This window comes from Talpa europaea, assembly GCF_964194135.1.
Source record: "Talpa europaea genome assembly, chromosome: 5".
NCBI lineage: Eukaryota > Metazoa > Chordata > Mammalia > Eulipotyphla > Talpidae > Talpa > Talpa europaea.
In genome coordinates, this window is record NC_140071.1 from 121,981,622 (window position 1) to 121,998,464 (window position 16,843).

The 16,843-nt window shown below is 35.8% G+C and overlaps 1 protein-coding gene across 4 annotated transcripts in view; it reads right to left on the reverse strand.

Annotated features, from left to right (window-relative positions):
* The window catches only part of UBE2K (ubiquitin conjugating enzyme E2 K), a gene marked incomplete at its 3' end in the record, with an annotated part of 66,332 nt that overhangs the window by 17,606 nt on the left and 31,883 nt on the right, over positions 1-16,843 (reverse strand). For 3 of the 4 annotated variants that reach the window (XM_084233241.1, XM_084233239.1, XM_084233238.1), the window contains exons 2-3: positions 13,277-13,370; positions 9,439-9,497 (exon numbers count right to left, since the gene is read on the reverse strand). The exons of the other annotated variant lie outside the window; for it this stretch is intronic. In XM_084233241.1, coding sequence (XP_084089367.1) covers positions 9,439-9,497; positions 13,277-13,370 — 153 coding nt within the window. The remainder of the gene's footprint in view (positions 1-9,438; positions 9,498-13,276; positions 13,371-16,843) is intronic. 4 annotated transcript variants of the gene reach the window in all.

Here is a 16,843-nt window from a genome sequence, read left to right on the forward strand (position 1 = left end):
ACCTCAGATTAAAATAAAAATGTTTATACTTACATTATTTTGCTTAGGTGAAGAGAGGGGTGTAGATAGAAGACAAAGCATTCAGTAAGCTGAATGCTGTCAGTGACATATATACTCTTTAATTCTTTCAATGCCCTCTCCCCTTAAAGAAATCCAACAATAATTAGGTGTTTTTAATTCACCTAGCAAAATGCTAGATATTATGAGAAATACAACATGAATGAAACATCTATTTAGATAAAGTAGTACGTACAATCAAAACACAGAAAACAAATAGTAAATATTTTTTAGTTTAAAGTACAGAATAGATTCGTAGGAAAAAAGCAAGCAAAATCAGTACATGGAAGCACAGGTAATAAGTGGCTATAACACTGCCCCTAATTATTTTTAGCATTTTCCCTCAATTCTTTTTTCTTAAATAATTCAACAAATATTTGAAGGCTGATTATTATGTGCCAAGCACTGAGAAGACACTGAGGTTTAGAGTTTGAGTTTATCCAAGATCAAAAACCTAGTTAGCAATATAACAAAATACAAACACCATCTGATTTCAGACTCTGATTCTGTAATCATTTATTTGTATAAATATGGAGGATAAGAAAGCAGCAAAGTGAAAATGCTAACGCTATCAGATTCCCATGAGTACTGACCATTTGAGTTAAAATTCTTTAGTACCTAATTAGGAGGAGCCACACAATGTTCTAAGTATTTTACAAAAACTAACTCATTAATGTATGTTCCAAATCTAAGCTGCTTATGGAAAGAAAGTAAACAGATAGCTTTCACTTGTCTCTTTGTGACATGATTCATTTATACTACCTATGTGACTACATTATTTGCCATGTGAAAAAACACTTTGTCGGGCCTCCCTGGTGGCGCAAGAGTGTTAAGCACAACCTATGAAGCTGTCCACAGCCACCGCAGCAGGAGTTCAATCCCCGGCCAAGGAGATACCCACATGGCGCAGCAGACCTCTCCTGACTTGCCCGCTGCTTCCCTCAGCAGTGTACTTCAGTCAATCCGCCTATTCTGTTCCCCACTCTGTCTCTGGTGAATCCTCTCACCCCCTCACCTCTGGTCTGTAACCCTGTTCTTGCATGCATAAATAAATAAATCTTTAAAAAAAGAAAAATCACTTTGTCACCAGTGATTTCAAAATACCTAAAATTAACGGGCACATTGCTTTTATTCTTAAAACACTCTTACTGCTTCAAAATACCTAAAATTAATGGACACTTTGTATTTATTCTTAAAACAATCTTACTGCTTTCAATGATTCTACTTTTCTCTACACAAATAAACACCTTATTAGGGCCTCCCCTGGTGGCGCTGCAGTTGAGCCTGCACTGCAAGGCTACCCACAGTCTCTGCAGCGCCGGTTCGTTCCCCGGCCGCCAGCGAGGGTCCCACAAAAAAACAAAAAACACCTTATTAAAGGAGATGACTATTCTTCATGTGGGTTACTCAACAGTCTACTAACTTGACTGACACCAGATTTGTTTCTCTAATCAAGTCACTCCAAAACAGGAGAGTCATTTAAAACAAATCTGATTCATGTCAGTACCCTCTAAGGCCCTTTAGTTTTCATCTTATCATAAATTTTTAAAATGGCCACAGGTTATCTCTCAAATTCACTTCTATCCCATATTCCATGCACTTGCTCAACAAGTCATATTAAAAAAATTTTTTTTGGGGGGTATGACTCCATATACATCTCAACACCCTCTCTCCAGCTAATGCTTATTCATTCTACAAATTTCCACACACCATAATGCCCTGTACTCTCCTATGTCAGTGTATTGATCACACTTATATAATCTGTTGCTTTTTGATATAGTCTTCCCTAAAAGGCACAGTATCTATCCTGCTTACAAGAGCACATCCCTCCCCTATCTAAACTGCCTCACACTTGTTATGTAAGGCTAAATAGTATCCCTCTTAAATATAGTGAGGGTCATATCAGGAAGGCATCTAGGGCTTATATACAACAAGCATTTACTTATAACAGATATAATATCAGTAATTCAAGGAAATAACAGCATTTTGAGACTTTCAAAGAAAAGTTGGCTCAGTATTTTCAAAAAGTTAGAAAACATGAGTCCCTACAGACATGTGTGAGAACAAATTTGAAGTAATGACAAAATCACTGAACGATTTATTACCTTGTGCTACAATCTACAGTGAAAAACAAATTAAGTTTGAACTTGTAGATGATCTCATAAATTAATACTTTTTTTAAAAAAAGATTTATTTTATGCATGCAAGAGCTAGGGTACCAGCCAGAGGTGTAAGGGGTGAGAGGATTCACCAGAGACAGAGTGGAGAACAGAACAAGAAGATTGACTGAAATACACTGCTGAGGGAAGCAGCGGGCAAGTCAGGAGAGGTCTGCTGTGCCATGTGGGTAGCTCCCTGGCCAGGGATCGAAACTGTGCTGTGGTGGCTGCAGATAGCTTCACAGGTTGCATATTAACCCCTTGTGGCACAAGAGAGGCCCCTTTCTCAGTTGTTTACTTCTTTCTCTTTCTCAAACCTGAGTATCACATGCACTCCCCACATGTATCCCAGAATTTTGTCCTACCATTTTATTTTATATTCCAATTAACATCCATGGTATTAATCGTTTTCTCCCTATTCTACACCAACAAAAATGTAGCATCAAAAGAACTCGGAAGGGAGGGCCTCCCTGGTGGTGCAACGGGTTGAGCGCAACGCTGTGAAGCTGTCCACAGCCTCTGCAGAGCGCAGGTTCAATTCCCGGACAGCCAGGGAGAGACCCACATGGCGTAGCAGACCTCTCCTGTCTTGCCTGCCTGCTGCTCCCCTCAGTGGTGTTTTCGGTCATGTGCCTGTTGTGCTCCCCACAATGTCTCTGGTGAATTCTCTCACCCTTCTTTGCTTCTGGCCTGTTCTTGTATAAATAAATAAATCTTAAAAAAAAACCTTAGAAGGGATAAAACATAAGACTGAATAACAATACAACGATATTTTTATGATCTAATGAAGTTATATTGACTCTGATTACAAAACAGATGTGGGATGGCTTACTACCACTAAAGCACTTACTAGCAGTACAATTCAAGTTTTGTTATCTTTACAAACAAAACTAGTATCAGCACCATCCGGGTAACTACAGAATACTCATTAGAACTTTGGGGAGCATGCAAAGTATAAGCAGCTTAAAAAAAAAAAAAAACCCAACAACATTACAATATAGAAAAGGAAGGAAGGAAAATATTATTTGTTATTTATATTTGTCACACAATCATCAGTAAATTCTTATCTCCTTCCACAGGATGTATCACATTCATTAATATGATGTGAGCTCATGTTTCCACTGGAAATTTCTGGTTTCAAGTTTGGAAATCAAAGATATTAAATATTAATCTGTATGTAACCATGCTACATACAGATTCATTAAAGGTTCTTAGTATTTGTACTCAATTTCACATATTAAAATATATGGTTATGACACCAAGGAAAAAGAAAAATTCACAAACCAATCTCTAATACATGAGTGAACAGATTATTGAGCTAGAGTTTTCCTAATTTAAGAAGCTTTTTCATTAGTAAATATACATTACAATTTACTCTAGAAATCAAATGGGTAGTATAGATTGAACCAAATCCCTCCTACACTACATTCAGCTGCTTTAAAGAAACATATTCTCTGTCTATTAAGTCGTCTGCAGGTTCTTCAGGTCAATAATATATTGCAGTATAGTAAAGAGAAAAACTGTGCCCACGTTAAGATAAATCGATGTAAGTTTTCAGACTGCAATTTTAGTTGCACAGCAGTAGGGAGACACTATAAGTACTTAACTTCAATACTTTTATTTCATAAGACCTAAAATTAAACCTAAGTCTACATATTAAACATGTGAACACAATTTAACAAGAAATATGCACAAATATACCCCATTCTTTCCATATATTTACCAATCTGCAAGAATCCAAATCAATTTAGTACATATCTAGAACATACTGAGTATATGTTCATTAACATTTACTCCACTTAATGGTCTATGTGTCACACTTAAAAAAAAAAAAAAAAAAAAAAAAAAAACCCAAGCTAAATTCTACTTGTAACTAACCCACCGAAGCCAAAAGGAGAAAAAATTAGGTTAACTGAAGGAAGACCTTTCCAAATGTTAAAGATACCTCAATACGAAATGACTGCGATAAGGATAGCAGTGGCCTGAAGAACATTATAATATAGTTACAAAAACATCAGACAGACTCCAGTTCTTAGGTTTTGCATCTATTTTTCTCATTTTACTAAAAAACAAATGACAGTGATTTCAAGGACTAAATGAAATAATGTATCAAGTGTCTACGAGTCAGGACTATGAGATCATTTGGAGCTATTAATATAGATTATACAGGGGGAAAATAAAACACTTATTGTGATCATAGTTCACCCATTTTAAGTGTACAACTTTATGGTTTTTCAGGTATTCAGAGTTGTGCACCTTTCACCACATATTCATTTTTGAATGTTGCCTCAAACAAACAAACAAAAAAAACCCAACCAACAAACACTGTCTAACCATCCGAAGTCACTCCTCATATATTATCTGTATTTCCCCAGACCCAAGAAACCACCAATCTATTTTTTGTTTCTATATCTTTGCTTCTTACAAATGAATTCATACAATATAATGTGGCCTTTTGTGCCTGGCTTCTTTTATTTAGTACTATGATTTCAAAGTTGATCTATTTTATAGCACATACCAATATTTCACTTGCTTATTTAATCAAACAGTATTGTATCATATATATTTTGCTTATCCGTCCAGATGACAAATATTTGCACTTCTACTTTTGGGTATTATATAAATAGTGTGGGTATAAACAAGTTGTTATGTGGTCATGTTTTCATTTCAGCTGGGTAAACAGAAAAACAGAATCACTAGGTCATATGGTCTATTTTTACCACACTGACCAAAATTTTTCAAGCAATTTCCAACACGGTGTATTTCTACCATCAATGTATGAGATTTTAATTTATAAAGGAAATTCAAATGTTACTGCTACTGTATTTAATTTTTTTAATTGAGATAACACTGGTTTACAATATTGTCTATAATTTATGAGAACAGGTTCATAACCTCCTCAGATGTATGTACCACCTCTATAACCAAAGCAATAAATGTCCTTTACCCTAGCTACTGTATATTTTTTTACTTTTTTTTAAAGATTTCTTTATTTATGCATATAACAACTGGGGTGTAGGCCAGAGATGTGGGGGGTGAGAGGATTCACCAGAGACAGAGTGGGGAACAGAACAGGCAGACTGAAATACACTGCTGAGAGGAGCAGCGGGCGAGTCAGGAGAAGTCTGCTGTACCATGTGGGTAGCTCCCTTGCCGGGGATCGAACTCATGCTGCAGTGGCTGCAGATAGCTTCATAGGTTGTGTCTTAACCCCTTGCACCACCAGGGAGGCCCCCTACTGTATTTTAAAATGATGTAAGAGAGGGAAGTCAACACTTCAGGAAGGGATACGCAGGAGGTACTAAGTAGTTGGTTATGTCAGATAATATTTTAAAAAATATTTATTCTGCACAGGCACTGTTCTAAGTATTATATATTCCATAAAATCTCAGATATCACCAATTATTAAAAATGCAACATCATTTAGTATACCCTTGAGAAAGTTTAAAGAAAACCTCCGCCAATTAACAAATGCCACACACTAAAAGATGTATGTGATCTAAGAATGTTAAAAATGTGAAAAAGTTTCATTTAACTATTGAAATAGTTCTTACATGAACTAAATCCTTTAATCTGAGCCTCCCTGGTGGCATAAGGGGTTGAGGACCGCACTGTGAGGCAATCTGCAGCCTCTGCAGCATGGGTTCAATCCCCGCCCGGCCAGGGAACAACCTACATGGCGCAGCAGACCTCGTCTGTTTCGCCTGCTGCTCCCCTTGGCAGTGTGCTTCGGTTGATCCAACTGTTCTGTTCCCCCTGTCTCTTGTATGCATAAATAAATCTTTAAAAATAAATAAATCAACAAACAAATAAATCCTTTCATCTTTACAATCCCCCCCCCAAAAGATTTATTTATTTATGCATACATGAACTGGGGTATAGGTCAGAGCTGCGGGAGGTGAGAGGATTCACCAGAGACAAAGTAAGGAACAGAATAGGCAGGTTGACTGAAATATACTGCTGAGGGGAGCAGCCGGCAAGACAGGAGATGTCTACCGTACCATGTGGGTATCTCCCTTGCCATCAGGGATCAAACCTGCACTGCAGAAGCTGCAGACAGCTTCACGGCACTGTGCTCAACCCCCTGTGCCACCAGGGAGGTCCCTCTAACTTCTATAACAAACATGGATTACTTTTATAATAGGAGAGGAAAACATGAAGGAAAAAACCTCAACCAGGTTTAAAAGATAGAACCAACCAAAATGTCCATCTATGGATGAATGGATAAACAAAATATGCTATACATGTACAAAGGAATACTGTTTGGCAATGAAAATAATTAAATTTTGATACGTTATAATACAGATGAACCCTGAGAATATTATATTAAGTGAAATAAGCCAGATACAAAAAGGTAACTATAGGGCCTCCCTGGTGGCGCAAGGGGTTAAGCAACCCACATTGCGCAGCAGACCTCTCCTCTCCCACCTGCTGCTCCCCTCAGCAGTGCACTTCGGTCAATCTGCCTTTCTGTTCCCCACTCTGTTTCTGGTGAATTCTGTCACCTCTTGCATCTCTGGCCTGTACCCCAGCTCTTGTAGGCATAAATAAATAAATCTTTACACAAAAAAAAAAGGTAACTATAATATGACTCCACTTAAATGAGGTACCTAGACTAGCACATACATACAGAGAAAGTAGAATAGTGGCTGCCATGATCTGGGAGGATGGGGTAATGAGGAGTGTTGTCTTGGAGCAGCGGACGGCAGGAGAGGTCTGCGTGCCATGTGGGACTCTCGCCAGTGGCCAGGGATCGAACCGGCGCTGCAGAGGCTGTGGGCAGCTTCGCAACCCAGCGCTCAATCGCTGGGCCACCAGGGGAGGCCCACAAGGAGTGTTTAATGGAGAAGCCAGAAAAGTTCTGGAGATGAATTGTGTTGTTTGCACAACAATATGAATGTACTTAATGATAGTCAACTCCACATTAAAAAAAAAAAGGTTAAATGATAAAATTTACATTATGTATACATTACCATATTAAAAAAAATCAACAAGTCTTATTAGAAAACAGAGGTACATAAGCAACAGATTAATAGGTACCCCATAAAGATAGGTGATCCAAATTCACATGAACTTTCATCATCAGGTCTATTCTTAAATGAGAACAAGCAATAGGCTGAATGAATGAATTACGAAACATTTTGAGTGACTACTATTTATATGCTCAAGGGATACTATACTGTTAGGAGCCTGAGAAAATTAGTTATACAAGAAACAATCCTTAAACTCAGGAGCCTAACAGCTAGTGAAAGACACATATGATACATTAACTGGTACTGAATTTGTGTTGGTACATGTAAACAATATGAAATGCTAATGGTAGAGGGAGAAACAATTTTATGGTTACAGCTGACTAGAAAAAGAGATACTTTACCTAGAATGCCACAAGAAAACTAAAATTTTAAACAGGGACAATGATTCAAGTGAAGATGACAGAAAAGAGTAGAGGAATAGGGCCTCCCCGGTGGCGCAGCGGTTGAGCGCTGGGTTGCGAAACTGCGCACGGCCTCTGCGGCGCCGGTTCGATCCCCGGCTGCTCCCCGGCCACCGGAGGAGGGTCCCACATGGCGTGCAGACCTCTCCTGCCGCCCGCTGCTCCCCTCAGCAGTGTACTTCGGTCCTTCTGCCTGCTCTGCTCCCCGCTCTGGCTCTGGTGAATTCTCTCACCCTCCCGCGCTTCTGACTGTACCCAGTGCATGTATAAACAAAACAAACAAACCAGCAAACAAATAAATAAAGCATGCCTCTATTAAAATAATAATAATAATAAAGTTTAAAAAAAAAAAAAAGAGTAGAGGAATAAGCATCATCTACCAGCAGCAAGTAATCTTGTTTAGAAAACGAGAGCTATGCTGTAGGTGAGTGTAGTAGAAGATTAGGAAGGAAAAGAGGATTGGGGTCAGGTTGCAGAAGTTTAAAATGTCCAGTTAAAAGAAGTTTAACCTTGGGCCTCCCTCCCTGGTGGTGCAAGGGGTTTAGATGCAACCTATGAAGCTATCTACAGCTATTGCAGCACAAGTTCCATCCCCGGCCAGGGAGCTACCCACATGGCGCAGCAGACCTCTCCTGCCTTGCACATTGCTCCCCTCAGCAGTGTATTTCAGTCAGTCTGCCTATTCTGTTCCCCACTCGGTTTCTGATGAATTCTCTCAACCCCCACACCTCTGGCCTGTACCCCAGTTCTTGTATGCATACATAAATCTTTAAAATAAACAAACAAATAAATAAAAGAAGTTCAACCTTTATCAACATGGCAAGAAAAGAAACATGATCAAAAGCACACTTCATTAAGATTTATAAAACAGGGCCTCCCTGGTGACACAAGAGGTTAAGCACAGCACTGTGAAGCAATCCACAGCCTCTGCAATATGAGTTCGATCCCCAGCTGGCCAGGGAGCAACCCTCAAGGCTCAGCTGACCTCTCCTGTCTCACCTGCTGCTCCCCTCCGCAGTGTATTTCAGTCATTCTGCCTGTTCTGTTACCTCCCCACTCTGTCTCTGGTGAATCCTCTCACCCCTTGCCTCTCTGGCCTGTACCCCAGCTCTTGTATGCATAAATAAATAAATGCAAAGACTAGGAATGGCAAAGACAGAAAGGTGAATTGTAGGAAAAATAGGAAGCTAACAAAGTTAGAACATCTAAATTAAAGTAACAATGACAGCAAAAGTAAAGATATAAAGGAAACATTCAGTCAACAAAAAGTGTTAGTTAGTTCCCTTTGTTATACATGATCCTAGGGTACTCCATTTCCTCCTTTAACATCATCACAGTTACAATTATTTATTTCTCTGCTGGAATGTGAGCTCCATGAAAGTAAGGATGGCACACATAATCTTATTTATTGCTATACTGGCACACAGCACTCAAATAATTGTTGAATGAATCAGTTTTTTGAGGCAAGTGAAAACTTAAACTGTTAAAAGAGGATTTTCTAAATTTGGGAGTAATACAAATTCTTCCAGACCTAGAATTGTAGCTAAGGTCAGGCGCATAACATATTCTTGTTTAGAGCCATTACTAGCTACCTGTATAAACTTGTCTTTCATTCTAATTCTAGAAGTAAGCCATCTGCCATTATCTGAATTCTTATCCACACTAAATTTACATAATAAACAACCAAAAAAGTAACATATTAATAAGCACTAAAATATATTTTAATTAAGTGAATCAAGAAATTTATTTTAGAAGTTCACACACAAAAAACAGAATTATAATACCTACCTTAGGGGGGTTAAACGGATATGTTTCTGGTATTTTTATCTCTAGTTGATATCTTCCTCCTAAAAAATGGGGAAAACAGAAAGGTAAGTAAGAATGCTGCTTACTGCAAATATGTGAAGCTAATACAAACATGGTATATTATTCATTTTAAAGTTGAAACTCAAAAAGGAAACCATCAAAAGTACTGGTTTTTAAGGTTCTTTAAAGAATATATATCTATTTCATACAATTATATTAGTTTATCAATGAATTACAGGGCTAGAGATAAAGAGATAATGGATACATTAAATCCACAATCCAATGCCAAAGATTTCACTGGTAAAAGCAGAATAGGTTCTGTCATCTTTTACTTCCTCTAGAGTCTGTTAAATTAACAGTGAAAATAGAAAGAAAAAAGAAAAGAAAAGATGTAAAAAGGCATAGAGGGTACAAAGAAATAGGAAAGATTATGCCATAAGCTGAAAAGATCTAGATGTTTCTCTCAAATACCCCAAACTTTGACTTGTGCCTTAAATTAAATGCCAACACTTCCTGTTAAGATTTTAAAAATAAAATTCAGCAATTAGAGGCAGATGTAAAGACAAAAAGTGATAAATGGATACAATACACAAAATGCAAAACTTTACAAAGAGGTTGTTCTAACCAGTGATATATAAACAGAATGCAAACACTCTTTTGCAATAGAAACTAAGAAGGTATTTTTAAAACTATCTTGCTTCCCATAACGGGGTATTCAAGCGAAAGTAAACTCTGAAGAGAGAAGTCTTACACTGGATGAGAGGCTGCATTTGAGTCCTAATGCTTAGGCTCTTTCAAATCTAAGACTTTAAGACTTAAAATACTCATTATTCAGAGTATTCACACAGAATTCACATTATTCCAAAACATAGTTAATAAAGTAAAAACTGTGTGAGGAACAGTAACTTCAAAGTTCATACACTCAACTCTCAGTATATATCCTGAATTTCTCAAATCCACACCCTCCATTGTTAGGAATAGATAACCATGGATCTGGGAGATTTCAATTCACTTAGTACCACTTTCTTATAGCCCTTTTTGGTTTTAATTCTTTTTGCTCATTTTCTTTTAACAGAATCCCACAGTGACTGATGCATGAGTAGAATGAGATGCCTGAATTATAGAGCATACAGTAGTAGTGAAGTACAAAGGAAAGTAGTCAAAGGGAAATAAAGATATAAAAGACAGGTAAGAAAAGAGCACCTGAGGAAATTATGTGAGTTTAGAGGTAACTGTTTTTGTTCAGTTATAAACACTAGCTTCAAATGAAGATATAATAAATTTGGCCAGAGTAATATAGTTCTTTTTCCTTCCTAAGAATCTTACATTTTTTGATTAAATTCCTGATTACTGTCTCTATAACCTGTCATATGAAGTTATTTCTCCTTGAACACCCAAAAACAACCTCTTAAGAGCAGTGGGAGAACCCAGAGATATAATACTAGAGTCTAGAGTCCCCCAAATCGTATTTCTACTCCATTTGCTGATCAATATGCACTGTCTTGCATATATTTGTATTTCAATATATAACCACTTTACATTAACCATAGCATTGCTTGATATATATTAGAACACAACTTAGAGTTTTTTACAGTAGATAAGTACATTATTCTTTTTAATAGCTTTCACTGTAAAACATTTACTTCCTGATAAACAGCTGATACTAAAAATTAATAATCTTTTAATTTAATTCAAAGGGAAGATGGGGGACAGATGAGATTTTTTAAAGTATCGACAGTGATTCCTTAAATTAAAAACACTTAGGAAGAAAGGCTCAAGAACTAACTTGTTCCTTTGCCACTGAGCTATTAAGGTCAGAGAAAAGTGAGTTAGGTAAAATGTGCAATAATTTTTCCATGGATATTTTATCTCTCAATTTCATTATTTTTAACACTATATAAAATAGTTGCTTTATTACCTAATGATGTTAGTTTAACAACCCACATGTAAACTTTCGCCTTAGCTGCTAGTGTAAAAAAAAAAAAAAGCAAGCAGCCTTGAGATATTGGGAAAAAAACCCTGAAAACTAGCAAGAGCTCTGCAAAGTATTAACAAAATATTATATCCATGTTCATATTTATTTTAAATGTCAAAGTTTATTCCTTTGAATGGTGATTTTCTTAAAACGAACAACTTCTCAATGGGTATACTACTATAAAAAGATTATAACTTTATCTTTCAAATATATACCCCAAAAGTCTATTAAACTATTATCAAACAGCTCATTTAATGGCAGAAACAAAAATAGGCACTTAAAAAATGAGCAAACTTTTTCTAATTAATAAAGAATATGGTATATTTATAACAGTTATCCTACAAATAAGTGAGTGTATTGTCCAATTTTTTAAGTCATCTGCCTTTATTAAGGGTTGCTAAGAAGATAACGAACATTTTAAATTAGTTTAGGAGTTACCTTGTTTATAATTATTAATATGCTAGAAAAACTCTACAACGATGTTATTCTCCAATGTCTTTTAAAAATACATCTAAACAACCTAGAAAAACCTCAAGTATTATTATTTTAAGTTCTGTCAACAAGGATCTAGTATTTCACTACATACAGCATCTGTTATTAAGAACTTGATTTTTGTATATAGAAATGGCTCATATAATCTAAGACAGAAAATAAAATTTTGTCATTTAAGAGTTGCTAGGCTCCCTTCTCAGCCTTTTGGCTAAGATCAAATGTAAGAGTTGCTAGGATATGCAAAAGATATTCTGCAGTCTCAAAAAATCTGAATGAAAACCAAAAATATTCTAGACAACTAAATTTTTCTGAACAGTGTTGGTAACTCTAGTACAGATTTATAGAACTACCACATTCAAAATAGATTTAACCACGAATTCTAATATTCAGTCAATCCAGATTTATTCAAAAGCAAGTTAAAAATGTAGGCTTTGAAATCAAAGGTATTAGGACTCAAATCCCAGCAGTGATACGCAGATGTCTGATCTTAGACAAATTATGGAACTTCTCTGATCTCAAGTTTATCTATGAAACAGAGATGAATGTACTTACCTCATAATTTTGTTGTAAGTATTGAATGAAAAAACACATTTTGTAATAAATGCTGGTACCACAAATTTTCCTAAATGACTTCTATTAAACAAATATTTGAATGCCTATTATATGCAAGAATATTGGCTATGACAAATAACCCAGTATTATAAACTAATAGTTATTGCTGAAGATTTGCATAATTAAGAGATTAAAAGCTATAAGGTTTCTTTCTATATCGTACTACCCAATTCCATGGTCTAAAGTAGTGACAGACTTAGTCTGTGAATATGAAGTTCAGCAAAGCTGCCGCCTTTCTTTTCTGTTTTGAGAGATCACTTAAAGCTTTCCTGAATTAAAAAAAAAAACTTACATATTTGGAATACAACCTGTATGAAGACATATATGTGAATGAAATGCTAAATGACAAACAGGGGAGAGACACGTAAAAAAAATTTTTTTTATCAGTCATAAATTTAAGGCAAGGCTTGTTACAGATACCATATAAGAGTATCTGAGAGCCTACAGTGCATATAAATTAGAGGCTTAACATACTAGGTGTTTTATACTGTTAAGTTCTAACCTACATAACCTGTAACTTAGCTCTACTAAATCTATTTTGGGGAAAGAAAAAAATTAGCTAAAATACAGTAAGAAAAATCAGCCTAGATAAGCATCTAAATTTGTTTAAAAGTTGCTATATATCCTAAGTCAAATGAAGTAACTTTTATGTAGTTTATAGATGCTTAAGATTATTTCTGATTTAATGTTTCAGACAAGTTCTAATACGCACAATATTTTGATACAGAAAAAAGTACTTGCCTTCATATGGTGTGTCTGGAGGTCCTGCTATTTCTCCTCTTAATTCTGTAAAATTCTCATCTACAAGATCTACTTTAATTTGATTTTTGCTCGTCTTAAAAATAAACAGAAAATAAATGTTAGTTATGTCAGCAAGAAAAACCTATTTTAAAGTATTACCTATAAAGAATTTGAAACCGCCTTTCTTTCATAATCTTTATTATCTGCTCTAGTAAATATAATAATTTGTGTTTTTCTAGGAATTAGCCAAGTTTAAGAATACTTAAAACAAAAAAACTAACAGTTTAATTTCAATGTTTTAAATGAAACACCACTACTTTGAACAATAGTACAATAATAGCTTGTTGACTTTATAGTAATGGTAATGGGAAAACAAACACATACTTTAAATTTGCCAATTCAATATATGTTAGGTCCAAAGTGATAAATCTATTCATCTGTAGATGAATACTCCCATGGTATATACCCAGGTTACATGGATTCTTATCCATATATAGAAAATTCAAGGTCTTTAAAAGCAGTTTAGGCTACAAGTTCTCACTTGTACAAGTTCTCACAAGCACAACTCTAAGATGTTTAAGCTAAGTGAAATACTACACTATATTCGCCAGGATGGTTAAAGTTCTAAGCATCTCATTAATTTGTCTATTCTTGAAAATTCCTGAATCTCAAAAAATGTGTCAGCAGAGTCTTCTAATGTCTTCAATTTGTATTTCTACTTGGTTTCTTTAATGGAAATTACTTCAAACTTTTTTTTTATCTACAACTATTCTGAACTTTACACTTCTCAAAGTACTTTTGGGTAAACAGTGTATCTTAAAGTTCTCAGTAATTTTTAACAGTCCATTCTCTGAGTCAACAGTAACATTAACTGATTCAGAAAACCCTCTGGTGGGACTGACATTAATGCTCAAAGGTTCCTGTCTGCAAATGATTCATGGTTCATAATCAATCTTATCTTTTAGAACATATTATTAAAAAACCTACTTTATGCAGCTTAAAAACATTCTAATTAGTACTCGTTTATTTTGTAACCTCTGCCCATTTGGGATCAAAGTATTTCATATTTTTTGAAAATAATTTTACTGAATATTTTATCTTAAAATAGCAAAAATGAGAAACTTATTTCTGTACCCTAAAAGATCATTATCATCCTTGTTATTTCTGGTAGAGAACAAAATGTACAATTTAGCAATAGTAACATACTTTTTCCAGTATGCACAGGAAGGAATAATATTAACACGAAAATCACAGACATCTGACTTCCACTTCTTGAGAAGTTACAAGAGTAATTACGCACTTTCATTTCTCCCCTAAGATTTGTAAGTAAAACAAGAGTAATTGGATCTTGCAAATCACTCATGCTTTCAAAGTTCTCTTTGTTTCCACAATACTCCCTGCCAAAGAGAAGTAAATAACCCTAAAAGACCAGGATACTAAAGAATATGATTATACTAAAGTTCTGGGGACAGAAAGGAGGAGGTAGCAGAAATTAGAAAAACTGCCTTCTAGATTGCCTGAACTGTATAGTTAGTAAAATGCTAAATAAACAATTATTAATTTTTATACCTCTGTGTTTACTTCTGTTCTCACCACCCCAAATTATAATTCACAGAAGAAACGGGTCAGAACACCGTTAAGTGCAAGAAAAACTGACTAAATCAGCTCAAGAAAATATAATCACCACAATGAATCAATTATAAAGAAGCATTCTATATGGTCTAGAGTAGGGTCTTTATCTGTGGATAAACAAAGATAAAAAGAAAATGGAAAGTTAAAGACAAATATTTTTAACCGTATTTTTTCCATCACACTTTTTTTTATATTTTATTTGTTATTTGTGCATACAAGAACTGGGGTATAGGCCAGAGGTGCAGGGGGTGAGAGGATTCACCAGAGACAGAGTGGGGAGCAGAACAGGCAGAGCCACTGAAATACACTGCTGAGAGAAGCAGCAGGTGAGTCAGGAGAGATCTGCTGTGCCACGTGGGTCAGCTACCTGGCCCATGTGGGTCAGCTCCTGGCTAGGGATGAAACTCTTGCTGCAGCTGCGGATAGCTTCACAGTGTTGAGACTTAACCCCTTACGCCACCAGGGAGAACCCACACAATTATTCTTTATACCCCCCTCACAGTTTAATCCAAGCATCCAGTTACTCCATTGTACCAAACTGTAATCCTATTGCTACCTGCTTAAGAATCAATAACTGTAAGGAAAATATGGAAAATAGACAGAAGGTAACAGAAAATATTAGAAATGGTCTGGCAATTGAAAAATAATTCTGCCACTTTCTTATGGTATTAATTCAGTAGTTCACTTAACATTTCTCAATTTTATTATTGTAAAATAAGAACACAAACTTCGGAATTGAGAGAATTGCTTAGATAGAAGTAGCAGGTATCCTTCCCCTAACAACATTAAGTTAAAAAACAACTATGATTTTAAAGTCCTATTGTATAAAATCTATTTTATAGTTGTTTCTAGTCTAAGAATGAAAATGTAAAGGGGCCTCCCCGGTGGCGCAGCAGTTGAGCACTAGGTTGAGAAGCTGCCCGCAGCTCTGCAGCGCCAGTTCGATCCGCAGCTACTCCCTGGCCACCAGAGGAGGGTCCCGCATGGCACGCAGACCTCTCCTGCTGCCCGCTGCTCCCCTCTGCTCCCCTCTGCAGTGTACTTTGGTCCTTCTGCCTGCTCTGCTCCCTGCTCTGGCTCTGGTGAATTCTCTCACCCTCATGAGCTTCTGACTGTACCCAGTGTTTGCATAAATAAATAAATAAAAATAAATCTTAAAAAAAAAAAATTAAAAAAAAGAATGAAAATGTAATTTTTAAAAATAAATAACAAAACAATGCATTATTCATTTTAATAACAATCAGTGGGCAGGGGTCTGGGGCTTCTGCATAAAGCCTGAAAAACTGTGCTATCACTGCACTACATTTTAGTTAGGGCAGTTGCAAAGTTGTTTTTTAATACTTCTCCCAACTCAACTAACCACCCAGCAGGACCTCTGGTAGTCTTGGTTTTCCTGATTTTCCCTCGTGGTTCCAATGGATCTTTAACACACAAAAGGAGAGGTGAACAGAAGCTAAGCCCCTAGTAAATAATTTTAAAATTAGCTACTTTATTAAGATACAACATACATAAAGTATACAAAAATAGCATACAAAACTAAACAGATGGTGGCTAAATATGAAATATGTGATTAATATTGCAAATAAGCAACAGTGTAGTAATTCTAATAGATTTCCCAAGCCATGTCTTCTGGTAAATTTACATCATCATCATCATCATCATCATCAAATTCTTTCAAATATACCAGGAAGCAATCTCATTATTAGTAAATACAACTAAGTCCCTGTCCATGTGGAGTTTACATTCGAGTGGAAAAAAACTAAAAAGTTGAAAAATTTTACCACATAAACACTAAATAAATTACTGTTTTACCTGTTTACAATGTAATATTTATGTAACCTTCAGTAAGTTAATTAGCCATTGTACCTCAGTTTTATCCTGTCAACTGGAGATTGTCATAGTTAACTACCATGTATAAGTTCAGGAGGAAATTTA